This window comes from Tyto alba, unplaced genomic scaffold (assembly GCF_018691265.1).
Source record: "Tyto alba isolate M040663 unplaced genomic scaffold, T.alba_DEE_v4.0 Super-Scaffold_12, whole genome shotgun sequence".
In the NCBI taxonomy this organism is placed as follows: domain Eukaryota; kingdom Metazoa; phylum Chordata; class Aves; order Strigiformes; family Tytonidae; genus Tyto; species Tyto alba.
In genome coordinates, this window is record NW_024881274.1 from 7452620 (window position 1) to 7479617 (window position 26998).

The following is a 26998-nucleotide window of genomic DNA, read 5'->3' on the forward strand; positions in this document are numbered from 1 at the left end:
TGCCTTGAAGCACGATCAGCAGGAATTCCCTGGCCACTTTTGCATCCAGGATCTAGGCTGTTCAGAAAAAGCAGCTATCACCAACTACAGGACTGCAGGTAGGCTGCCCTCTGAGAAAGCCATGTGCTGAGGACACACACTGCATTGCAGATGAGCTCTTGTGCAGCAGAGGTAAGGAGCACTTGCTTGTCCAGCCGAGTTGAGCAGAGCCAGTGAAGTGATGAGGACCAGCTGGGTGACACAGGTGTTGATCAGTGCCTTGAGGACACACAGGTGGCTGCTGCCAGTGTAGAAAGCTGAGCACCCAGCTCCTGCTCTTTGTTTGAGAGGGGAAGTGGCTAGAGGCTGTTCTCTGTGTCTTCTCTCAGGGGTTGTCGGGTTTCTAGGGTCTTTTCGGTGTTTAATTATCTTTAGGATTTGGGGGCAGTCAGGGTATCTTGAATAGCATTGGATTAGTGCACAGTGCCAAAGCAGCATTTCTGGGCTGTCTCCAGCTGCAGTGTACAGAGTCTGTTCTATTGCAGCACAAGCCTCTGGCCTGGGTGCTTCCCTAGGACCCACCGGCTCCTAAGCCCTTGCTACTCGCAAAGGCAAGTGTACGTATGGTCTGTGAAAGGACAGACAGTGGCCAGCAGAGTATGAGGCGCTCAGGACTTCACTGTGTGTTGAGAAGTGTCCTGGTTTGAGCTCAGAGGGCAACTGAGCACCACACAGTGGCTTGCTCACTCCTTCCCCCTCAGGAATGGGGAGGAGAAAATGCAACAATACACCATAAGGTTCTGGATGAGACAAGGACAGGGATGGATGAGTCACTCGTTATGGTCATGTGCAAAAGACAGAGTCATCGGGAAGAAAAGGAACATCAACTGAATTTGAACACCACACCATCAACACTTGAAGCCCCACAAGAAGTGGGGGGTGACATTGAGCTAGAAGTGCTGGTGTTGATCTGGGGCAGCCAAAGGCCACTATCTATGTTCTTTGTGTCACTGGGCTGGGCCAAGGTGGTGGGTGGTGTCAGGGCAAGCTGGGCTAAAGCAGTCTTCAGCTGGTATGGAGCCCAACCTGGCAAGGGAGATAACTGACCTTTTTCTCTAGGAACAACCCCTGAGTAAACCTTTCCAGAATCAGAGCTTGGGATACCTCCCAGGGACTCTGCAGGCTGGTGAGGTCTCTTAGTTCCTGCAGACTTAAATGGTCAGAACAGGGACTCTTCAGCTTCTGGTGAGATATTAGTGCAGTTTGCTGTGCTGATTTCTTGCTGTGTTTCTCTTAACAAAAGTAGGCAGATTTAATGTTTTCTGTTATGTGTTCTTGCAAGTGCTTTCAAAACACCCTATCTGCTGGACTGTTGAAAAGAGTTTTTTCCTTCAATAACTAAACCACGAGGTTTAGTTCATTAGTTCATTTGTATTTTAATTCTTCAATCAAGTAGCGATCAGTTTAGTAGATGCAGTGTCAGCCAGTGGGACATGCCTAGGTAATCCTGGCTAAGGGGGGTTGTAGGTTTCTGTCTCACAGAATCAAAGCAAAAAGGACAGTAATGGCAGTGTCTCTAAAATGTTCTTGAAGACAGTTCAGGGAAATAGAAACAGGTGCCACAAAGCAGCAGCTCAGCAAGAACGTCAGAGACACTCCAGGTGCCACTAGCTATTTCAGCTAATAAGCTCCCCTGAGATACCTCCCTTTCTACTGCTTTTCTTTCTCACCTGATACCTGTCCATAGTTCCATAATGGCCAAGAGAATGGTTATTAATCTCCTAAGCAGAGGCCCTGACTAAGCAGTGACTCTCTGTGGTGCAAAGGAATATGTTGGTTCAGCTACTCTTTCTTAAGAGACCAGGCACAGGAAAGCCTTTAAAGAATTTACAACTAGATAGGCTGGTGCCTGTTGATGGGTTCTTCAGAAAGAGGAGTAGGATGCAGAGGAGGGCTGTGCTTGGCTGCCCTTCCTGGCTGCAGGAAGCAGAACATGCTCTCTTCACCAGCCTGAGGGGTGAATACTGCTCTGGGGCAGTAAATGCTCCCGGCAGGGTAACTGAATGGTAGTCTCCTGCTGAGGCCAAATAGGGTGAGGCCTCCATGGGGTTCAGCTTTGCTCTTCTCTGCCTATGTCCACCATGCTGGCAGGCACTTCGCCCTCTGTCATCTCATCAATGTGTCAGGCATCAAGGCATAAAGACATGAATATTCATTGTGCAAAATGGGTTTCCAATGTTGTGGTAGATTACAACATTGCTGTGATTCAATGCAGAGGAGAACGGAGAGATGTGTATAGGTGTCATTAGGGCTGATTCATTTATTGAAATGAATCTCCTGAGCATATCAACAAAACTAATGTCAATGTCCTTCTTGGGAGTGTTATACCTCTATAAAACATTATAAGGAGTCAACTGCCATGGTGTTAACTGCCCTTGGAGTTACCTGTGCTCACCTGTGCCTGTCTTAGTGGTGCAAACAACACACTGCTCCTGTTGGAGTCACCTCATCCCTAAGTCTGAATGCTGAGCAGAGCAAGCACAAGTTCTTCCTAAGACTCTCTCTTATGGAAACGAAGTGTTTCATGGGGTTATGTTTGAGCTGTCTATCTCCCTCCTAGAAGCTCAAATGTGGCAAACACAAAGGTTCATGGCTCACCAGAGCAGGGAGCTGGCAAGTCCCGCATGCTGACCCCAGACTGTAACTGCTTAGTGCTGCAAAGGAGAGAAGTCCCTCTTGGGCTCAGGTTAAAAGTACTGACCAGAAGGGGTCACGGCCAGCTCTGGTTTCCTTTGCTTTGCTGAGTCTCTTAAATAGTTGTGAATGCAAACGTGCTGTACATGCCAGTGTCTGTCTGGTACAGAAAGCTTGATGCTCCCACCAGTCTCTGTGTGGTGGGACAGGAATGACACCAAAGGGGCAAAAGGATATCTATTGCTCTTCTGATCTTTTGAAGTGATGCTGCTCAGTGTCTTGACCTGGCCAGGCCAGAATTTGTTCCTGGCAGATCTCATCTTGGCATACTTCTCAACAATGCTAGGAATGATGCATCGCCCCTTCTGATGTGCCTGCAGGCACTAGGCGCATTGCTGAGGCTTTGCCTAGCCAGATGACATCAGCCGTCTGTGTTGTATACAGCCTGAAAAAGATGAATACACTTTCTAATAACACTCTTGCTTTTCCCGTTCAGTGCTCAACCCCTATAGTGAGATTTGCTGCTGTCCTTCATTATTGCTATTCATTGTTATTTCAGGGTATGGAATCTGGTAATTGAAGTATTTCCTGGGTTAACCTCAACAAATTGCATGAGATAGTTCAGTTTTTCTTATCAACTCATTCATACTGGGGGTAATTCCTTTGCCCTAGACACTCCGAGGGTACATCTGGGACACGCTGCAATGTTACATGTTAAGTATTTGCTATGACCAGAAAGGAACTTTGCATCATGTTCTTGGTAATAGATTTATGGTGTTTCATGCTGGGTTTTGTACTGTTGATATACCAGGAGTAACAGCAAAGTCATTGCAATAATAGCAGCCACACGGGAAAAAAATAATTCTAGAAAAAATTACATTAGGAATAAATGACTGTTGAGAATTTATTTCTGGCTGGTCCCAAAGCATCATCACATCCTGAGGAATATGCCACTAGAATAAATCTTGACTATAATGAGTAAACAGTAGTAAAAAAGTGTGCGAATGTTAGGTATATTTGCATACAGATGTCAGAGCGTTTGTCATGAGCAGAACTCTGTCTTTAGAGGGTTTTCCATGGAGAAGGATGATGTCTGTCTTACCTTTCTAATGTAGAGCAAAGCTCAGCGGTGACTCTGTATGGTGAAGGGATACTGACTTAAAGGTGTGTTGCACTGGCTGTATATGCTGTCACACCGTAACATGCACTTCTCCCCACTCAAGTGCCAAAATCATTCAGCCTGGGAAAAGACAGTTCTGCTGTCTGTATCAAGAGCTGTTGCAAATTTGGTGTGTGAACAGGAATGTGACTAGACAGCAAAGCTGAAACATCTTCTGTGTGGTGGGTTGGGGCTGGCACTTTCAGGACCAGCATGAGAAATCTATGACTCTTGTCCGTTACGTCTAACATTTTCCCTAATCAGCTGCCTCTCTGTCTTGCTGCACTGGAAACACAGAGCATATTTATTGACTCTCAGCTCTCTGATCTGGTTATTATAAATCTCTGCCTTTTGGAGGTCACTGCCCCTCAATTATGAGAAACTGATCTTTCTGATTCCCAGAACTGCTCTGCAGCTATTGATCTGTTGCACTGACTTGACAAACCTGAGTGAAACATGGAGCTAAAATGTCATCCAAATATGAACTAGCTCCCTGAAATCCCTTTCTGGAAGGAAGATTGGCTGGGCAGAAGGTAGCCCAAAGAATACCTGATAAATATAAAATCCTCAGGAATCCTGCAGATTCAGGTATCAGATAAAAGCAAGCTACTGGTATCATTCATTGGAAACAGCGTTACAGCAGGGTACAGCCTGCACCTACATTTTGCCTCTGGAAGGCAGAAGTACTTCCCTTAGGAGGTACCTGACTCTCTTGAGAAGGTGCAGTGTGAAAGGGCTCCCTCACCCCAGCATCGCTCCCGTCCTTGCTGTCACCTTCAGCGGGGCCCACATGGGGGGCTTGTCCTGCCAGGGTGCTCTTGGCTCTGCCGCCTGGGACAAGGTGCCACTGTCCGTGCTGGTGCGCCCTGCGCACGTTACCAGCTCAGCAGGTGGCAACACGCTCACTTTCCTAGCAAGCAACCTCGAAGCGCTACTGCTCCAGACAGAGATGAAGTTGAGGGAGAAGCTAATTAAAACCACGGAGCCTGGCTCAGTGGCCAGTTGTTTGTCAGTGTGGGAGCGTAGGCGATGTTCTCTGCAGCTGCAGAGAACTGTTCCCCTGACACCAGGTGCAGCTGAAGGTTACATATTTCACTGTGATCTTTCAGTCCTGGTTGTATGACTGGTTATGAGGGTGGCAAGGGAGTGAAATGTTCATTTCTTGAACTCCACCAACATTCAGAAGTAAACATATATCCCTCAATTCTCTGTATCAGCTACCCAAAGCTGTAAGCTGGTGCCAAGAAAATGGGCAGAGCAAGTTCAGAAGTTAAGGAAGGACTAGCCAGGGGTTAAATGAAGGTGCACTGGCCAAAGACATAGATCAATTTATTAATTATAGTATTTTTACACTAATAAATAGTAAAGGCAGCTTATACCAATGGAAGGGTTCCCCTTTACCCTCACTTCTGGGACACCAGAGGAAGTGTGCTTGCCAGGTGGGAGGAGGGCAAGGCAGGGGGGCCAGGAGCTGCCAGAACACCGAGTCTCTGGACCGCACAGAGCATGCAGAAGTACCAGCACGGCAGGCTACCCTAAGTATCTGGCCTCTCCTCAGGCAGGGGGAGCTGCCTTTCCTGGCCCTCGTGCCCAGGGAAAAGGCTGGGACGGCTGGCATTAGCCATGCAGGGGAGTCATCGGGGGAAATCAGGCTTTCAATCAAACATATAGAATATTCTCTACAGGCTACCACATTGGCAGGATTGGCAATTCTGTATTCGGCATCCGGAACATCGATCAGAAACAGGCTTTTTCTGTATGTGTACATTGTACTGCCCCTTGTCTAACTGGGCACATGGTCAGAGCTTTTAATTAAAAAGTGAGGCACCTCTCAATGAGGAAGTGGTGCCCATTATAAATGTCTTCTATTGTGGAAAACCAGTCAAAGTCTAGTTAAGTTACATGTGCTGCATTGGGCTGCAGATAGCTGCCTTTCCAACACATGAGGATTTCCCTCAAGCATGCAAGTATCTGTGGAGGTTAAGTCTAAATTCAGATATGAAGGACTACGTATGGTTTAGATTACTTTGTAAAGCATTTTCTTGACACACCTCTACAACGTTCTTTTCTTGTCTCAGATGATTTTCTAGCCAGGCCCAGGATGGGCACACTCAAGACCTTGACAGGTCTTCAAAGATGCTGAGGATGGCTGTAGAAGTTCAGTTTGGAAAAGCCACAACACTACAATTAACTGGTGGCTCAGGCCTTGCTGCCTCCTGTAAGCCCCCTACCTGGCTTTGACCTCTGCCCCAGACCAGTGCAATCAGGCATCTGGAGTTCCCCTAAATTGTGTGTTGTGCCATATACTCCAGGACTGCTCTAATCCTGGTCAGTGCCTCCAGCTACCCCGCTCAGACACAGCGCCCAAGTACCAGATAGCCCTGGCATGAAGTGTTATGAGCAAGGTGATAAGGCAGGAGCATGCACATACAAGACAAAAAGTATTCCACATTCCCACAAAGCAGTTCACAGGCAAGGCATATGATCTGTGACCACTGTGTTGCAGCCATCCTGGGAAGGCTTGACTGGCCTTTAGAGGTGACTCCACATGGGTCAGAATCATCCCTTGCTGAAAGCAGGTTATACAGAGGTTCAGTACATGTACTGGAGGGATGGAGTCAGCAGCAGCATTATAGCATTCTCAAACCTGAAAAAAGCCCAGTAGGACACGGCATCTTCTCCCTCACCAAAGACAGGAACTGCCACAGGCTCGTTTGTTCTGTCTGGAGGCAGCAGTTACCAGATATGCTGCTGAAGCTGCAGCTCCACTGCTCAGATGTCTGCATCGCTGAGAATGAGTCCCATCCTGACAAACGTGAGGGTCTTATCACAAGCACACAAAAGCCCTGTTAATAGTCAGGTGATTATCCACATATGTACCTGAACACTTTTCCTGATCAAAGCAGGTATTCGTTGTTTAATCCCACTCTAGGCTGGCCTAAAAAAATGCTTGTACTGAATACTAGCCAGACATCTCCTCATATACACAAGCAAGGGTGGCACAGTGTGCTCCCAGCAATGCTAGTATGTGTAGCCTTTGCTGTAAAGCTGTGGAGGGAGGTTTCCAAGGTCTGGCAGGTAAGTGGCATTGTCATCCAGGTGAGAAAGAGGCACTGTGTCCTCCTCACTGATCTGCCGGTCAAACTCTGCCTTCAGAGTTGGCCGCTGATTATCAGGGAAGGCCAGAGAAAATAAGGCTTCAGGCTCACACACAAACTTGTAGACGTAGCGCTCTCCAGCCACCTGCAGGGAAGACAGGAGATGAATGCTGCAGTTACACAGGCAGTGTGAAGCAATGCTCCTCAGCAGCAGAGAAGGCTTTCAAGAACATCTGACTGCTCTAGCCCCTTGCCCTGAGACATGTCAGAGTTGTAAACTTCTTGTGCTGTCCTCCTGCTTCTCTGCTGCTTTGGTCTCCCCTGGAACAACTCCTAGTAAATGGGATGATGCCAGCTGACTCTTTGTCCAGAGAGTAATACCATCAACAGTCCCTGACCAGTCTGTACTGTGACATAATCGCACTCATAGTTACCCTCTCCAGTGCCCTGGATCTGGAAGAGACCATCCCTGCCACACAGGATCAATCTCCAGGCAGCCTTTCTCTCACCAACAGCAAGTCGAGACTGATTATAAACAAGAGGAACATCACCAAAGGCATGAAAATTCCATCTGCTTTGAAAACTGACCTTCTGCATGATGCCCTTCTCATAATAGTAGCGAAGGGATCGGCTCAGCTTGTCATAGTTCATGGCTGGACGGTTCTTTTGGATACCCCACAGCCTTGCTACCTGTAGAATAAAGCATCAAAGTGCATGAATGTCTGTGAATCCAACCCAAGGACAAAAGAATGTTATCCAGCTGATTCTCTTTTGAGGAATGGTACCACAACACATACAAAGATTTACAATATTTAAATAATAGAATCAGACAATAATTATTTAGCAGCTTTTCAACAAGAAGAGTAGAACTGGAACTGAAGCACCCTATATAACAGAGGCATTCTCCCTGCCACTACAGAGCTCATTTGCTGTTGCCACTTCTCACTATTCAGTACTCTGAAAGCTTGGGGATGCTAAGGGACTGCTTCATCCTATGCTACACTTTATCTTCAAGGATGACATTTACCAAGAACCCAAGTAGCAGGGAACACCTCTATCAGAAGTGCCTTTCTTCCTCCTACTACATGATTTTCAGCTTTCTCCATGAGACTCAGAAAGTGGTTTTAAGTGTATATCAGCCAACCAGAACAACTCATCTGCACTGAAAGTGCCCACAAAGGTTGATATATAGCAAGAACAGTGCTAAATGCAGCTCTGAGTGGAGCAAGATATGAACAGATGTTACAAACGCGTGTCCCAGATATTGTCAGGTATCACTGGGTTTTCTTGAACATGACAGCATTAGAAATTACACCTTAGTTAATGCCTTCTTGGCATAAAAACATATTTAGAATAGGACATATTTTATTCCAGATTTTTATGAAAACTTCTACAATCGGTAGGGTTCAAAACAGCAAACCTCAGTGTCAGCCTCAAGTATGGTGCTAAGAGAGCACAGGTCACTGCAAGCTTAAGAGTGAAGTGTCTAGGGAAGTGGAGGCAGTAGGCAATTTGACTCACTGCATTGCTGAGACTAAACTTACAAGCAGCCTTTCTTAAACCTGATATTTGTGTCACCCAAGTGTTTTGACCTCTTCTAAAAACCTTGACTTTCTGCAGGGTCCAGCAAGTACCACTGGTAGGCAGGAGCCTTCACAGGGCAGAGGAAAAGCCACTTGGGAATTTGCAGCATCAGAAACAGTGGCTGCTCCGCCTGAGCCTGTAGAGAAGCTAAATATTTTCACCTCTTCTGGCTCAATGAGCTTGAACTCCATCCCTCTACCAGTCCAGGCAATGAACTGGGAATTGGTTGGATCATCCAATAAAGCCACAAGAAATTGCCAGAGCTGGAGAGATCCCCGTCTCTGGTATGGAGGTCCTTCCCGGTACCCTCCAGCTTCCTGCTTGATGTCACCTGCTGAGAAGAACAAACAGCGTGTTTCTAAGGGTAACAGTATTAAAACAGCTGCAAAAACCAAGCACATTTCACAAATGTTTACCTGGGCTATGTCAGTTCACACGGAACAGAGCAGCCAATTCACCAGCAGCTCTTCCAAGAGCTCTGATGAACCTCATAATTAAGCAACTTGTTCTAGGAAGGCCTGTTTGCTGCTGAAAAAGCTCAAGAAATGGAATCCCAAAAAGCCAGGTATGAACCACAGCTAACACACCTTCAAGAACACAGTGGTACGAACTATGTAGACAGTGGTCAAGTGGCTAGCAAAGATGCTGGATAACCCTATCTTACACCTATACTGCGAGCCATTCTTTCCCCGACCTTCAAATTTTTCTGGAACAACACAGACATCATCAGTAAAGGACCTCATCTGCTTGTCATAGCTGCAGCCTGGAAGAGAAAGCAATATAGACAGTCACAGACAGAGGCAGGGTAGCACTAGAGTGCAATGCAGGGAAAAGACGACAGTCACCGAGTTTCTTACCTAATGTATCTTCTGTATTTGAATGGCTTGAGTGACTCTCAACATTTATGTACGTGGAAGGACATCCAGGAACATCTACAGAACAATTAACAAACATTTAATTAAAAAGCACAGGAGGCAGAATGCTATTGCTCTCCAGAGGTGGATAGGTAAGTGCAGCTGCCTAACCAATGTCCTCCTAAATGGTTAGTGGCAGACTGATAACTTTTTATGCCTCAGCCATCCCATCACAAATTCATCTTCATCATGCTTCCAATTATGAATTACACTACTAAATTTTTGTGGTACTATCTCATGACATCCTTCAGAGTGGTCAGGATTAGCCAGGCAGGCAGTCACCTATACACCACTCTTCATACAAAATCTTAGACAATAAGCTAAATTTGTGTGACACCTCTCACTCATCTTAGTTTAGGATAATTGTGCGCTCTACTACTGTTCTCACAGGTGAGAAGGCGTTACATTTTTCCAGGTATACTATGATGATGTTAACGGAGAGCAGCAGCATCTGAATGTTTACTACAGACAATGTCTCACAAATGTCATTTCAGGTGTCTTAGGCCTCCCTGGATTTTTCAAATCATGATAGGGCATTCTCACAAACAGTTGAGAAAAGATAAAGGCAAAAATAGCCTGAGTTTGAAAAAAATCAGGAAGTCTTTTCATGATCTCTATGCAGGATATATTATTACCTGGGCACTACATTTTCTATCTTCTCTATCTTGTGTTTTCTGAATCAAACCTGTTCTCCATCCACAGCTGAAATGGAAGCTTTGGAAAGATTTACCTTACATTTCCCTCATACTCCTGGGTATAGCCATTGCTTTCAGCAGACATTTTGCTGATGCTAAGGGCAGAAAGGTACTCTGAGCTGACAGACTGTGTATTATGACAGTTGTAAACAACTCTCACAAAAAGCATTCTTCTGGATTTGCACATTTTCTTCCCCTGTCTGGATAGAAGGACCCAGTAAAAGTGTAATATCAGCACACCCACAGTGGTGCATTCTATACCCTTACAGAAGCTTTTTATTTATGTATTTATTTCTGCTAGAGGAAACAATTCAAAATATCCCTTAAAAACCCAGGAAACCAGAAGTAACATTCCGTTCAGGTCTGCTGAAAAAATACATTTTTCCCTTGTGGAAAAATAAGAGGATTACCTGGTTGATTTGGTATCTAGTGAGCTATTTTTGAATTATAAACGTTTTTCTCTTGTGATCCTCTGAAACCTCTGCTATCTGCCCTGTGTGCCTGCCCTGTTTCTGTGAGAAATAGCAGGTGGAGGTTGACACTACAAGAGACACACTTGCACTTAGCCAAGTCAACCCCGCCCCCACGCTGCACTTAGGCCTGTCCTTGGAATTGGCCAGTTTATTGTAGCCACCCAAGTCTCTTTAGACTGTTTTACTTTTAGACTTTTACATGCATGCCTTTAATCTAGTTTGAATGGGTTTAACATTGCCTTCTAGCTTCTATATCTCGTTAAAGCTTTCCACTATCTACCAGAAAGTCCTTCTCAGAACATGGTGTGGAAAGTGAAACGTTCCCGCCTTCTCTTGGGTGCAGTAAACGGAACTGTTGGTGTTTCCTGCTACACAGCCAATTTCCCAGACCATACGCACTCCTGAAGGTGACGTAATGCTGTTTCAAAGCCCAAAGACCACCAGTGACGTGTTCACCCGGGAGGTTGCTCCCCTGCCCCTGCATTGATGCCTGGTTTCCAGATTCAGAAAGAGCTAGATCTGCCTACCTGAGTCATACATGTAGTCCACCTGCTCCTGTTTGATCACCACAGCTGCTGGGTACTGACAGCCCCTGCCCGCCCGGCTTGCTTGCTCATACCGCAGGTCGTGATACTCCTGTTTGAAGCCCTGAGGAGGGTACTGGAGGCAGGGCTCAGGTATCTGGCGCTGGTAGGCAATGGGGTCTTCCTGGGCCATGCCCTGGGAGGAAGGGAAGGAACGGCACATCTCCACAGGTGGCTGGTATGCAGAGCTAGAAGAAGGGAGAGGACAGGGGATGGCTGCTTTCTTGGCTCTCTGATCTTGGCTCTGGTGCAGGACTGGTTAAGGGACTGAAAATTCCTCAGCCTCAGACTGTTAATAGGGCTGCAGGAGCTGCCCACGTAGTTGGGGCAAGGAACAGACCTCAATGAGAGATGTTTCCAAGGGCAGCTACACAACCCATAATTCACAGAATCTGATGGGCTTAAGGTTATAGACTTCATCAAACCCTAGGCAGCAGTGGTGGGTCCGAGGTACTTTGGATGGAAGGGATGCTGTGATTGCTGGAAACTGAGCACTTTAATCCAGATGCTGCAGCCCCTCCTCCCTGAATAACCAAGCAGGGCAATCCTTCTTGCCAGTGGCTGCTTCTTCCTGGAAGTAACTCACCAGTTTTTGTTGAGGTATCCACAGCTGGATGTGGGGTGGGGTGGCCCCGCAGGGGTCAGGAAGCTCCTGTCCTGTCTAGGGAACTGTTGGAGCGGTGACTGTATCGGGGTTCCTGGGTTGGGGGACTTGATTCCAACTTGTCTGGGTTGATCATAGGCACTGGGACAGTCAAAGAGATATTGGAGCATTACAGTTCTCTGAGAAGGACTTGTGGCAGCACCTGGGGAGAACGTGTCACAGGCAGACACACTGTCCCTCTATGCAGCCACCTAGGCCAGAAAACTCTCAGCATAAAGTCCTTCTTTTCTGATTATTGGTTGCCCCCACACACAGTAGCAATAACACTTCAAGCAGAAAACTGGAGAAGGTGTCTGTACTGAAGAAGCCATACTATAACTCAGGCAAGTAGCTGGGATTGGGAGCAATGGTGTCAGGGAACATCTTGTGGGACAGACTTTGGAAAGCAATGGGGAGAGAGGCACATGACAGATGTCAAGATTGCTCTCAGCATCAGGACAGCTGAGGAACAGCACTAGGAAGAAGTAAAAAGACGCAAGCCCAGATCTACTCTACACAGGTCTGAGCTATCCAGTGCAATAAATGGCAGTCTGAACAGGCTGCCATAAGCTGACTCACTGGTTAATTTGTAGTGCAGCAGGTGTGCACTGTCCTTACCCAGCAGACAGACCAGATTGTTGTCATAACAGTTCATTATTAGGTAATGCAGTAGAACTTGATTTCATAACAGCTCCTGTCCCTCCCCTGTATAGGCCGTGTTACCTGGCATAAAGGCACTGCTCGCCATTGTGGTACTGGAATGGCTGCTTATGGTTGCAGGACAGTGTGGGGTCCGAGGAGGGACTCTGTGGCTCCTTTTTAATCTTAGCAGGACTGTGAAAAGCTACTGTGGGAGAGAAATGAAAGATCAGGTTGACACTTTTCTTGTTTATGGAAAGATATTTTTATCAACCAATAGAAAGTCAGTTAGGATGCCACCACTTTGTCCTTGTTCATCTGACTCGAAGAGTAAAAAAAAAAAGCCCAATACTCACAACTGTTCACTGGACTTTCATGAGATCTGCCCTTGATTTAGTAAGGTTTTTATTATACATCAACCTTAAAAGAGCAAATCTAAGGTAGTGTTAACATCCTCTGTGTTAATCCAGAGCACTTTAAAAAGGATTTAGAGTGGGTATTTCCTAAGGTGTTCAGGGCTGGGGCATACGTTTTCTGTTATGTCATCAGGGGTAGCATTCGCAGATACTATTTTTCAAAACATAAAAGCAAAGTTTTGATTTGCATCATGCAAAATGCTCTTCAGTGACATGCCTGGTAAGCATGTGTTGTGAGTAACATTACCATGTAGCACTGCATTAAATTATAATGCACTGATATGATTGTAGATTTCCTGATAGTATAATTTGTCCTGTAGGACAATAAATGTAAGGCTTTTGTAAACATAGCTACAGAAGCTGAAGTTTTTCTGTGGGAAAATACTATAATATGTATTTCATACTATTACAGGCTGTCACCAGGCTAACTTGCTCACAGACATCTTACACAAGTAGTGTTTTCAAAAGCACCTAACCAATTTAGATAGCTAAAATCCCTTTTCCAAAGGAACTGCATTAGTGTTAAAACACAGTACAAAGCAAAAATCTGATTTCCAAGTCCTTGCTTTCACTATAATATGCCTTAAATTTTGAAGAACAGCTTGCAGTCTTCTTGGTAGACTCTCTCTGAAGTATCTAATTTTTTAAATTGTATCAGGTTTATACTTCAGCACACAGGAAAAAGGCCCAGCCCTTCTACAGGATACTGTGATTCCTGCACAGGAGGCTGCCATGCTGGCACTCAGTAGCTACCCAGATAAATTCCAAAGGCAGGTTTCCCTTTGTTGAGTCTCTTGTATGTTAACAGTCCAACATTCCTGAATGTGCAATTGGGGTAATCTCGTAACTGCTCTGCTCATCCAAAATGCCAGTGACAGTCCAGGAAAAAAGTAAAAAGTTTCCTTCAGCCCATCAGTCTGTGGTCATGGCCTGATGCAGACAGGAGGGATATTTCTGGGCTGGTTAGAATTTCATGAATAACAAATGCGCGTTGCAGTTTAGAGCACCGGGAAGTAGGATGTGGGTATTGTTACTTCCTATACTTAATTAAATCCAGCAGGGAGCAAAACTTCCTTCGCTAGTTCCTCAGAAAAGCTTATCCTGGCTGAAGGACATGGTAAGCATCTTCTACCTTTGCCTCTGGGCTCTGTTGCTGCTGTTAGGAGATCACTGACATTTAGGAAGGAAAGTAACCTCAGAAATCTACATAGGTCTAGGCTTGTTTTTCAAACAAGGGAAGGGTCTGCCCTCCAAACCAAAACTGTGAGCTTTTAAAAATGCTAGCTCTAGTCCTCCTTTGCCAGCTTACTCCCACCTCTTCAAGCTCATGTGATGCTGCTTACAAAGCCTGAAACGTTTAGAGCTGTGATTACAGTTTTAAGGGTGGAAAGTAACATCCTGATCTGTTAATATCTCATATTTTTGTTAAGTTTATTTCAGGACTGTCCTGAACAGTATGTGCACCAGCCATCCTGAAGCCACTTCTCCCTCACATAAAGGGCTAATTGTCCCTTCAGAAGTGCTGCATCAAGCAGCTAGCAAAAGGGCTGGAGAAAGGGCTGCTGCTATCTCTCTTAGCTCAGGATATTAAGGCCACTTTCTATTGTGAACATTCCCCCCCCCCCCCCCCCCCCAATTAATTTTCTCATCAGGAGGGGGGGAAAAAAAAAGCCCCAAAACCTGACTCCTTTTGCCTGTTTTTGGGTTCAGCCTACACCTGAAAGCCCATCTTTGCACCACATCAGCACTCAAAGGGATCCAAACAGCTTGACAGAATCAATCGAAATAAATAAATCCATAAGATACCAGAGCATCATATTATTTCTGACTCTTATGCCTTCTCAGGTCCAAGTGGTTCCTGCAGCCAGTCCTGGCACTGTCATCAATCACAGCGGAGGGGCCTGTTCACAAACAGCTCTTGGCACTGTCCAGACTGATGGCAGGTGTGAGTGTGCTGACCCAGCAGGCCTGCCCTACACCTGGGATGGATTCAGTATCCAAAGCATGACACTCCTGCATCTGTGCAAACACCCCAAGCCCAGGGAAGGGTCAAAAGAGAAAAGGGTCTTTCTATGCCCAGAGCATCCATTTCCCTTCTGTCTGCAGCAGCTCTTTTCAATGTATGGAGTAAACAGATATACAGAACCCATCTAAAAATGCCAACCTGTCGGCTGTGTCTCAGGGAGGGGAAAAAAAAATAAATTGCTCTGTCCAGTACACTAAACTCCAGTGAAGTTTCAAGAAGCTAGATGTCCTAGGAGCAACTAATTCTTTCCAGCCCCTAATAGCTGAAACAGGCTACCACATTACAACTGGCTCATTCATTCATTCATAGTGAACACAGGACCAGCCCTCTCTTCAGTTCTAGGACAAAAAGAGGAAGAAACAAGATATATGATTTAGAAAGCAAGCCCAGCTATGCTGCAGGGCCAAGTCCAGGGAAAGAAGGTAGACAAGAACAACCAGTAAAAGTGCTTCATTTTAGTTTTCATGGGGAAAACTACCCTGGGCAGAGAGGGGTATCAGCATAGGAAGGGCACCAAAGTTGAATGAACCAGCTTTAAACAGACTACTCTCAGTTAGCTGCCAGACATTTTTATGCCCAGGGAATGGTAAGGCATCTTCTTGTAGCCTTGACGTGCCTGTCAAAAGTCAGGCTCTAGGTTCCTGCAGCTGCTTGCAACACCGAGCTATTCAGAACAACCTGTATTCACTTCAGGCATGTAGTCTTAGTCCAGCATCAGCTTCCAAATCAAAGTGGCATGCCGTGAGGACCAGCTGAAATAGGTCCAGCGCGAGAAAAGCAGAAAGAGTTGCATGGCCATGGTGTGAAAGGTTGTACCTGTCCTGTACCATTCGGCTCCTTTGTAAGGTGAACTGCTTTGACCAGTTTTCAGAGCAAACATTTGTGGTACAGTCTGTACACTCCTGTGCAAACACATGAAATCTGTTCAGTGGACAGTTCCTAAGAACAAGGAGGATGCAGGCTAGCCAGCATCTCCCTTCAGGGATGCTGTGCCCTCATTCTGTGGCAGGCAGCAAACATGACCATCATCTCACAGAGACCATACTGGCAGCAGATGCTCAGCTAGAGGCCATGCAGGTGAGCAAAGCCCCAAAAATGCACCTGCAGGAGACACAGCACCTATAATTTCATGTACATCCCTCTTTCTTTTGCTTTGGGAGGAGTATTAGCACAAATTTTACCTTTGATCATCAGAGTAATGCATTCTCAGCTTTTCAGGGGTGCCTCATTAATCACACATCAACTAAAACACACATCTGTTGAAACCACTCTGCATAAGGGACTGTGGAAGTTACCACCACACAAAGATACTTTTGCATTGTCCAGCTGTTGTCCCTCAAACAGTGTTTCTTACCCGGTTTGCAAAAGCCAAGCTCACACTCAGAACCAAGATATCAGTTTATTCCATAGTTGTGCAAAGTTGGGTGCTAGGCGATAATTCCACAAGGCTAGCATACTACACAAGGTGACTACAGCCTATTTATCCTATTATGTGATTAGTAAAACCCTAAATTTACATTCATTGGTCTGTAATTATCACTCCATCTGCTACTGGTTAGTTATATTTGAATTATCCTCACTTGCTCCTCACAGGTGTGGGAAGCAAATTCCACCAGATTATTTTTTTGCTGATTTAGTGCTTCTTGGGCAATCATCCAGTTTCTGGCACCTTCTGGGGCTGCATGCTTACCTCTTATCAGTCTCTTATGTCCTCCGATGGTGAAGTCCTCAGCAAGGCCTGGATCCTATCAGGCTTACACAGTGAGCCACAAAGTATCAGGCTTACACAATGGGGCCAGTGATTAGTGGTCCTTGTGCTTGGTGAGAAACACTTGTATGGGCTACAAGGCTAAACGGATGTGGACAGTTAGCCTGTTCTTTTTTGTCACAATCACAGCAATGTAGAAGCAAAATGAGTACTTTAGCCTCACTGTCTGTGTGTTGCATTTATGTATTTGTTTGGTTTAAGTGTATCCTGCCCTTCTCCCCTGAGATGTGTTATCACCCCCACGCTACTTACAGTTTTCTGAATGAAAGTCAGGCACAAATTGCTCATCGCTGTCTGGAACCTGAGCTGCCAGGGGAGTGAGGGAAGGAGGGGGGAGAGAGAGAGAGGAGAATTAGATTTGGCACTTTGTATGATATAATTAACAGTAAAGCAGAAATAAGTCTACGCAGGAAAGATCTGAGCTTTCTGATGGGATGCACTTTAGTGACTAAGGATAGTTTCCCTTTGGGATTAATGAATACAGTTCTGCTTGCAGATTTACCCCTTAAGAGCCTGCCAGTTTCTTTCTCCCTTAGCTTGGAAATAAGGACAACAGCAAGTTTATTAGCTTGGAAATAAGGACAACAGCAAGTTTATTAGCTCAGTATTCAAAGTTTTTGTTAGAAACATAACATGCAGGGAATTTTAAGTCTTCAGCATAGGAAAAACAACTCTCAACTGATAAATTTGGAAAGGCTATACCACAGTGATGAGTAGAACAGGAAACATCTATTCCTGCATATACAATTTTTTCAGCAGCTCCAGAAGCAGTGGTTAGCTTGGCACTAGTGGAATAGGCTACAATTTGTAAATCAGCAGGAAAAAAAAAAAAAAGGTTAACTGGTAGCAGGAAAGGAAAATGGTTAATAGTGCCTTGCATGTATGTACAATTTCACAAATGGGAAATATAAGAGCAAGTGCTGATGATAGTCAGAGAACCTGACAGCAAACAGCTGCTCTTTCCGCACAAATCAGTACAATAAAGCTTTTTTCTAGCCATCTGCCCTGTGGACAGAATTGTTAGTACATCTCCAAGAGTAACAGCAAGGTCTAATATATTTGAATATTTCAAAGGCTGTTTAATAAAGATATCAGAAAAATCTGCAGAGGCCTCATTTTCCTTGGAACAGCCTACCTCACTGGAACAAGATGTTGCTGAATGCGGTAAGCAGTGAAATAGTTAACAACATTAGCATCTCAATGTTAAGAAGCTTCAGGCTTAATGCCTCCTTTAGACAAACTGGTGAGGCTCATGTGTGTCTGCTGACTTGAAAAGTCAGCAGCACACTTTGTAAGTTGATGCCTCTTCATATCTCAGGGGAGTCATATTTATTCTGATTTACATGAAAGACTAGACTTTACAAAAGCTGTAAAGCCCACATGGATAGAGTTTCCCACAGCATCCAAAATGGAGATACTAGAAGAGTCTTTCACCACGCAGTTCGCAGTAGGTTCCATCACTTCCTGGAGTAAATAGTTATTTTAAATTAAAACTTAAAATATGAGAATTATTCTTCCTGTGATGCTGATGAAAGATGTAACTGTGGTTGGAAGCTGGCATCTGGTGAAGTCTGGCAGCTGTGCTGAACGTTCTGGCATCATTCATGTGAATTCCTCCTCTGCCTATAGATAGCTGCCTGCCTTTTCTGATCTCCAGCTTAGATCATTCTGTTCATGGATCACCAACCACAATGTAGCCTTATCCCACGTTTGAGTTGCATTGAAGCCATTGTAAAATATATATCACAAATCAATGAAATTGTCCTTTTTCACCTAAAGATTGACTCAGCAAGGTACATAGGTGTGTCCTTGAGAGATTATTCCAATATACAAAAAACCCCAAATGTTATAATAGTCTGTAATGCTATTTTACTAAAATTCTTGTCTTGAAGCTCTACATGTAATTAGTGCTTTTCTAATTTCACAGAGGGATCAGCTATACATAGTCTCCTCTAGCCCCTGCTTCCCTTATTTGCTGAGGAAAGCTTTAACCAACATTGCCCTTGCACATTCACAGGGGGGAACGATTCATTCAGATTTTCCAACTGTAAATATAATTGTGCATGCTTGTCCCATTCTGCAAGATGGTTTGTGCCTATTTTTCCTTTGCAAGAGCTATACAAGCAAGACTGAACAGTACTCTTGGACAGCCTACACAGCCTAGAATGTATGGTTTTGTTGAAGCACATCTCAATCAAATCCTTAAGCAATAGTACAGCAAAGCAAGTGATCCAATCTAGCTTTCCCCCTGACAGCAGCATCTGTATTTATTTGCATTCTTTCCTAACACAGAAAGAAAAGGTGTTAAGGAAGCAAGAGAAGCACACCATCCTTATGTCCAGAATACATTACTAAACAGGATTTAGCCTGTATTTTACTACACAGCTATTTCTTTTTCCATTATTCAGAGCCTAGCTCAGGTACGGCCTCAGTCCATCTCCTGAGCAGTTCTCCATTACCCAGAGACAGCAACTAACAGGGTAAATTCAGGTCTGACAAAGAACTAAGATTTTGGGTGTGCCCTGGGATAAACTGTGGGGAGAACCTTAACCATAGCACATGTTGTGTTAGAATATTTTATTACTTCTAATGATTACTTTTATGCCCCTTTTACTGCAGGGAAGGAGAGCTTGCAACAGATTGTTATTTCACAACATCTCTCACAAGCTATTACTGAAAGACGTGCTGCTGCTTATACATAACAGACAAACCTAGAGTTTTTGTCATTGCAGAGTGGACAAAAGATTACACTCTCAGCTATAAAGCAAAGGGGATGTAGTCAAAGTAAAGGGACATGAGGAATGGAAGGCCACTAATCTCGGTCACTTGAAGCTAAACTAGACAAGACATGCCAAAAATAAACCTTAGGGAATAACACTGCATTAACAACATGCAGTGGCTTAGAGTGAAATTACCCAAACTCTTTGCACTGCAATCACTGTTCCTTAAAATAACCTGTATGACAACAAACTGGAAATATAAATGATAAAAGGTAGAGAACAGGAAAAAACCACCCCAAATTAAACACCCTACAAAATTAATTTTATGCATTATTTTTAAAAAACAGCACTGTAATAAAAGAAATAACAGGGATCACACTGTATGAGCTGAATTTGGATTTTAGTCTACTGCCTTGAGGCTACTACTGTTGAATTGATGACAATCCCCCTAAGAGAATTACGTGTTAAAAGCAATAGACCAGAGACAAGATGTGAAATGAGGGGCATGGCTGGAGTTGGAGCACGCAGCCTCACTGCTGGACAGTGATGCTTGCAGACAGCTGCAATCCTGTACTAAAAGGCTGAAGTGCCAGTTGAAATACTAAATTTGTGTTTTAATTATCTACTTCATATATTTGCAATACAAATAGACATTTTCTTGTTCTTCCCAAACCAGCCTCTATACTTAAAATAACTGGGATACCTAATCAGACATTTAAAGCACAACCCCAGGCTTTAGTCACTCAGACTACGTGCATCAACATGTGCCTCACCATTTCCCACACCGTTTTCAAGATCTGGAGCTCCGTAACAAAAACTTTCTGACTAAGAATACACAAAGTGCATCTCTCCTCCTTGCAATCAGCAGCGATAACAACCCGTGAAACTTTTCTCAGAGGAAGTTTTTGCTATTTTCTGAATGCCAAATGACTTTTATAAGTTATTTGGCTTGAAATTAGTTCCATACAGTTATCAACTACTAGCCTCACATCACTGAATTCTAATAGATTCTGGTAAAAATGTTGCAGAGAAAAACTTTAAGTTTTTTAGTAACAAGACCTAGGACTTTTTGGCATCTGTTTCTTTTGGGAGTCATCTATGGGCAGATATTATTCTTTTACCCTGAACAGGAGAAACCACATGTTAATTGATACTATTAAAAATATATAGACACAGATACATACATGTATATGTGGTTTAAATTTGTTAAAATTTTCATATGGCTGATCGTTTGTCATGACTTTATATTTACAGTTTGCTTCCTTACTAGGTTTGTTTCTCTTATTTGAAAAGTAACACCAAAAACTGTAAATAAAACAGTAAAATAAAATAGCTAGATTAAAAACTGTAAATAAACCAGTAAAATAAAATAGCTAGATTTCTTAACTGAATGTGGTAGAGACAGAATAAATAACACATTTCATATTTTCACTTTTTCTTATGCATTCTTTAGGAAGGTACTCTTAAATTTTTGGTTGCCCTCACCTCATGAACAAATGCTAACATATAGACATGTACAAGACATTAATAAAAAAATTAGTTTCACTGTTCAGGAAAATAATTTGACATACTGGTGAATACAAAAAAACAAATGACAGTTTGCTTCAGAGGGCAACTTTTCTTGTTAAAAGTCAGGAAATGGGAGTCACCATGGGAGAAAGTAGTTCCCCATATATGTGATCTAAAATCATAAACTAGAATATTAAAACATGTATTGAAATTTTCCAGAGATTTCATTTAGACTGACTAGATGTTATGAGCTATACAAAAAAAAAGATAGCAACCTATATTGTAAAAACATGCAATAGCGTTTGCATAATCATTTACTGATCATGTATAATAGCAGATTACTTCTTTCTACACGTTGTTATGAGACCATGTACAACCTTCCTTTCACCCCAAGGTACTTATGAATTAATTCTACAAACACTCTGCTACAAACATATTTTATGCAAATTATTTAGATTAGTGAGATAAAAATGTAATTAGTACTTATTTTTCTGCTCTAAGTAAGGTGTTTCAACCCTTCAACAGCCTCCAGGTAATTCCTTTTGCATCCTTACAATCCTCTTACTCCTGAACACTGTCTGATCAATGTAATTTAATTTCAGTTTGAAATGAACATAAAACATTTGAGTTTTGTTTGTTTGTTTGTTTGCTTGTTTTTTTCCCCTTAATAGTCTTACTTAGTTGGCAAATACCTTTTTGGAAGCTTAAAAAAAGCACTGTTTGACAGGATTGTCCTTCACTTGTGGTTAAACTAGGGGAAATAACCCTGCTCAAAATGCCATGCATATTTTTATATTATTATTTTAAAATATTTGTTAAGTACCTATATCACAGTAAGTCCTTTTACATTTATCAAGAGTCTGTACTTGAGGATATGTTTTGAATTGTCTAGTAAACAGATCATTTGTAGTACTGGAATTAGAGCAAATTTGCCGTATTGTTTAAAACTAGTTTCACTTCGAATTAACAGGACTCCCTGAGATTTGAAGTTTTCTCTTCCTTGAAGTAAAAAGGCAGAACAATTTAGACACCAAACTGAACAGTGTGTAAATTGCAGGAAGGTTGCTTCAAAGAATTATCTTAAAAAAAAAAAAAAAAAAAAAAAAGAAACAAAAAGTTGGAGGCACTTTGTTCCCCAAATTAAAGGAATGGTTTATTGTTTGTTTAAGGAAATATCAACGTTATGGCAACTAACAAAGTGACAAATTAGCATAAAATCGGACCAGTTACAAGTAGCCTGAAACGAAAATTGTAACCAGGAAAGCGGGCTAACTGCCAAGTCCCATTCATAAGCAAATACCCAGTACAATAGCGTGATTCATGCTTTTTCATTTACGCAAGCCAGAGGTTGGCAAGTCTGAAAAAAAAGAAAACACTTAATGTTTGGAGCTAGGCAAACAAAGCAAAGGAGCAGTACAAACATCAAAAGACAAACAACTGAAAGACGAACAAAACAGAACAGAGTAAGGGGAAGGAGCCTACCTTCTGTCAGCCAAGTCTCCTGGAACTGGCTCAAGTCCTGGAAGAGGTCTGCATGAAAAACGAGAGGTTTCTTAGTGGAGCGCTGGGGAGGGACGTCAGGATGCTCCCGCGACGGAGATGCCGGACAGAACGAGGAGGTGGGGGCGGAGGCGCGGGGGGAGGACCCGGTTCCTGCCCAGAAACCTTCACCATCCCCATCCATCCCTTCACCCCTTTCCGCCACTCACCTTCCGAATCCTGCGCCGGCGGCAAGCGCGGGTCCCCGGGTCTCTTTCTAGCGCACATCGGAGCTCCGCCGCCGGGAGCCGCCTGGCCCGGAGGCTGCGGCGGAAAGAGCGCATCAGCGCGGGGTCCCGGGGGGGAGCGGGCCCCAGCCGGGAGCGCCCCGCCCCGCGGAGCTGCCACTCACCTGCGGGAAAGTGAAGGGCACCTGCTGGTCCAGGTACCCCTTCATCCTGCCGCCCTGCGCTGCTTCCGCGGGCGCGGGACGGCCGGCTCTCGGCGGGCGCCTGGGGAAGGCACAGGGGGAAGGTCGCGGCGGGCCGGGGCGGCCCCCACCTACCGAGGTCAGCGGCCACGGCGGGACAGCCCGCCCGCCGCCCCGGCCGACGAGCGGGCAGCGAGACCGGCACGGCTCCCCGGCACTCCCGCCGCCCCGAGCGGCGGCTGCCGCGCCGCAGAAACTTGGGATGCGAGGCGGGACGAGCCCCCGCCGCCCCGGGCCAGCGGCCCCCGCCCCGGCGGGTCCCCGGTCCTCACCCGGTGGCGGCGCGCGGCCCACGCGGAGCCCGGAGCGGCCCAGCCCCGCCCCGCCCCGCCCCGCCCGCGCGCTCAGGCCTCCGTGGGCCCGGGGGCAGCCTCCCATTGGCGCATCGCCTCGCTCCCGGGCTCGGCTCGCATGCTCCTTTGTTTCACCGAATTTGTGAATGAAGCTCTGGGCTGGGACACGCCCGCCAATCCCAGCTCTTTTTGGCCCTCACCCAGTAAAAAGTGGGAGTAGCTTTAGCCCTCAGGGCCAATCAGATCGCAGTACTCCAGTATTCATTCAAGGACAGCGCTCCCATTCATAAAAAAATCGTCCCGAAGTTCATTCACCTAAGACTGCAAAGGCGCTCCAACTGTGCCTAGCGTGCATGGAAGAAGTATGCTCAGCATGCACTTTCAGACTCCCACCCAGGGTGGCACACGACCAGGCCTGTCCGTTCTCATGCATGCTACAGTCATTTTAAAACAGTCGTCAGCTATGTTCAGTTCTGTTATGGGGAAGTGCATTAGCTTTCACAAGATTTGGAAAAATTCTCGCTCATGCATCTGGAGTGAAAATAATTAAAGCCCTGGCTACCAAAATCGGTTTTGCTCTTACAAATGTTAAGGGACAAGAATATAAAATAAAAATCTAGTCCTGGGATTTGCACATCAAAAAAGTGGTTTTGCCTGCTTTTGTGCATGTCAGGTGGAGCCTTCTGTGCCATATGCACGTATCCTGTTATTTTTTTTTTTTTTCAAATTTCTCCTTTAACGCTCCATGATTATATTTAGCATTTATTGATTTTATTTATCCTACAAAAAGTATCAGTAACAGTGGGTACCCGGCAACAATAAAGTATTAATTAATGGAATTGTGATCTCCTGGAAGACAAGTAGCTGCTTAAGAGAAAAAGAAGGAAAGGGGAAGTTATCCCTAAGGCTAAATGGAAACTGTACATTTTTGACATGTTGTCTCTAATAGCTAACATCACCAGTTTGATGTACTGATATGGTTACTATGAAAGGGGTATCTGTTATGCAGAATAACATGTTTAAGTATTTACTCAATACTTATTTTGATCTTTCTGCTAGCAGCCTACAGCTCCAACATTCCCAGGACCCTAGTCTGTCAGGAAACCTAACTGAAACAGTTCAGACCTCTCTAAGGGAGCAGAATGAAAACATGCTGACTGTCAGGATGTTTACATCCAGCAACTGGTCCCACATCCCTAAACATTGTAGACATGTGGTTAAATGCAGCATTGGAACTTGAACTTAATCTGCTTTGAGAAGATCACTGAAGCGCGTGAATTAATCTTCTGAATTTACAGTTTTACTGAATTTGTTTCTGCTCCATATATTTTTGTAACAATCTATTCAGGCTACTAATTTTGATCTAGTTTTATTGGAGAACAGGAAAAGAAAAATTTTTCTGGTTAGATTGTTGGGCAATTTATACTTTAAGTGTTTTATAAAGTCTATCTCACACTTTGCACTTTTACCTATACATATATAGCAGAATGGCAGTTTGATTCCCAGTTGTTAGTGCTACATTTCCTGGTTAAGAGATGATGGAACCTTTGTTATTTTAGATCTGATTTTAATGTATGGCTGTGCTCTGGACTCTAAACTGGATGGAATTTTCTACTGTAACATTTGGTTACTTTATGATGTTCTAATTTCCCATCCAGCTGGCAGTAACAGAACTGCTGATGTAGGAGGAGCCTTAGGTTTCAGCACTGTGAAGAGGGACTAGAGACTCAAGACTCTTTAGAGTACAAGCCTCATAAGGAGTGGCTGAGGTGATTTGGGTTGTTTTAGTCTGGAGAAAAGGAAGCTCAGGGGAGACCTTATCACTCTCTACAACTACCTGAATGGAGGTTGTAGCGAGGTGGGTGTTGGTCTCTTCCCGAGTAACAAGTGATAGTACAAGAGGAAACAACCTCAAGCTGCACCAGGGGAGATTTAGTCTGGATATTAGAAAAAATTTCTTCACTGAAAGGGTTATCAAGCATTGGAACAGGCTGCCCAGGGAAGTGGTTGAGTCACCATCCCTGAAGGTATTTAAAAGACATGTAGATGTAGCATTTGGGGACATGGTTTAGTGGTGGACTTGGTAGTGGTAGATTTATGGTTAGACTCGATGATCTTACAGGTCTTTTCCAACCTAAATGATTTTATGATTCTATGATTCCTGGTCAGAGTCATCACTATATTTCATGAGTGCATATATGTGAATGAAAAAGCAGAAGGGCACAGTGTAGATATGAGCTACAGTGACTGGCTGCATGCATTTGACATAGCAAATACACCATTTGTACTAACCAGGCAGTAATGTTTTTTGGGGGTTTTTTGTGTTTTTTTTTTTTTTTTAGTTGTTTGTTTTGGTTTGGTTTTGTTTGTTTGTTTGTTTTTGTTGTTTTTTTTTTTTTTTTTTTTTTGTGACTGAGATGTGTTGCCAGAACTATCAATTACTTTGTCTATTTATTTGAATTAAATTAAGATCAACTCATCCCCATTTGTATTGGGACTTTTCTGTAATGTGAATGTATATACATATTTACACATGTATGTGTATTTATGTCTGTGCATACTTATGTAGGATACCTGAAATTTTCCTGACACCCGTAAAAGTACTCTACAGAAGATGAACAACATACAAGTTTTTTTTTGAGGGCTGCACAGAGGCAAGATCTGGGATAAACTTTGCAGGTTTTTTATTTCATTTGAGCCTGTGAAAAATGCCATACAGCCTAATCAGAAGGACGGTACTAATTAGGACTATATATACTGGCCACTGAAGGGAAAATCACTGAGATCTTGGGGCTTCCAGGTCAAAACATGTTATTATAACCTTTATGTTATTGTAGCTCTTTTTCTCCTTCAAACCCAGACTTGTAGAGTGGATTCAGATTTTTGTATCTTTGGTTTATCAAAGCAATTTATTAGCAGTAAAAATCTGGAAAGATTGAATTCCAAATGCTAAGAAGGTTATAAAGCAAATGGACATATGGAACTAGATTGCTAAATTTTTCATTTAAAGTATCTCATGATTTTGAGTCAGTCTCAAGAGATTTGGGGAAGGGTTTGTTTTTCTAGTTTCAATTAGCAGGGTTTGACATTAATATAAACTGATATATTGTTCCTTTTGTCTCTAGGAAACATTGTGGCTCCACCAAGTAGGGCCCAATAGGCTACTTCTGAGTTCCAGCATCCAGGCAGCAATTAGTGATAAAGAGAGAAGAAGCATAAAATTCACAAAACCAGAAAAATATTTTTCCTCTACTGGTCTGGGAAACTTAGTCCAATTATATGACACACTTCACTTACATTAGGAGGTCTTAGACTGAAACAAAAAGTACATAGTACATCACCTTAAAAGCAAAGAAACCATTAAGGAGCAGTACAAGAGATGCAGTAATAGAATGGGGCAATAATTATCATGGCACAGCTGATCTTGATGGTGAGTTAAGTATCACAAGGTGAAACTGATGCTGCTGATTATGAACAAGGCTGGTGTCTCCTTTATCTCTTGATGACAACAACAGCCTTGGGGAATGAATCAGGCTTTAAATCAGTTTGCCTGCTCGCTTGTTTCTTTTTGGGTCCTGTGCTTTTTTTTTTTTTTTTTCAGTGATCTATATGAATCCTTTCTTCAGTTTTCAAAAAATTGAGATAGTAAAAATATTATTAGTTAATAATTTGGAGGATACAGTGTTTATAAATAAGGTTTATAAGGAAGGCTTGGATTCCTGGGAAAGCTGCTGAATTTGTATCAGGAAATATTTGGGATGAGCAAAAGTTAGTAGAAGCTACAAATAACAAATCACGTAGACTGCTTGCTTGATAGCTTTTCCTCTGTTCCTCA

At 43.8% G+C, this 26998-nt stretch overlaps 1 protein-coding gene across 6 annotated transcripts; it reads right to left on the bottom strand.

The window, feature by feature from the left end:
• Positions 1 to 5144: 5144 nt before the first annotated feature.
• On the bottom strand, positions 5145 to 23167 carry ETV4 (ETS variant transcription factor 4). Of its 6 annotated transcripts, XM_042787545.1 has the most exons (13): positions 23143 to 23167; positions 22793 to 22892; positions 22611 to 22704; positions 22384 to 22431; positions 16925 to 16978; positions 12547 to 12670; positions 11767 to 11925; positions 11124 to 11368; positions 9372 to 9446; positions 9209 to 9277; positions 8676 to 8848; positions 7519 to 7620; positions 5145 to 7075 (listed from the first exon to the last, which is right to left on the bottom strand). In XM_042787545.1, the coding sequence occupies exons 2-13, from the start codon at positions 22835 to 22837 to the stop codon at positions 6854 to 6856; spliced, it is 1410 nt and encodes a 469-aa protein (XP_042643479.1). In that variant the 5' UTR covers positions 22838 to 22892; positions 23143 to 23167; the 3' UTR covers positions 5145 to 6853. The 6 variants fall into 6 exon arrangements, with proteins under 6 accessions (XP_042643479.1, XP_032841879.1, XP_032841880.1 ...); XM_032985988.2 differs by lacking the exon at positions 23143 to 23167 and having other exon boundaries at positions 22793 to 23139; XM_032985989.2 differs by lacking the exon at positions 23143 to 23167 and having other exon boundaries at positions 8676 to 8845; positions 22793 to 22928.
• Between the last annotated feature and the right edge of the window lie 3831 nt (positions 23168 to 26998).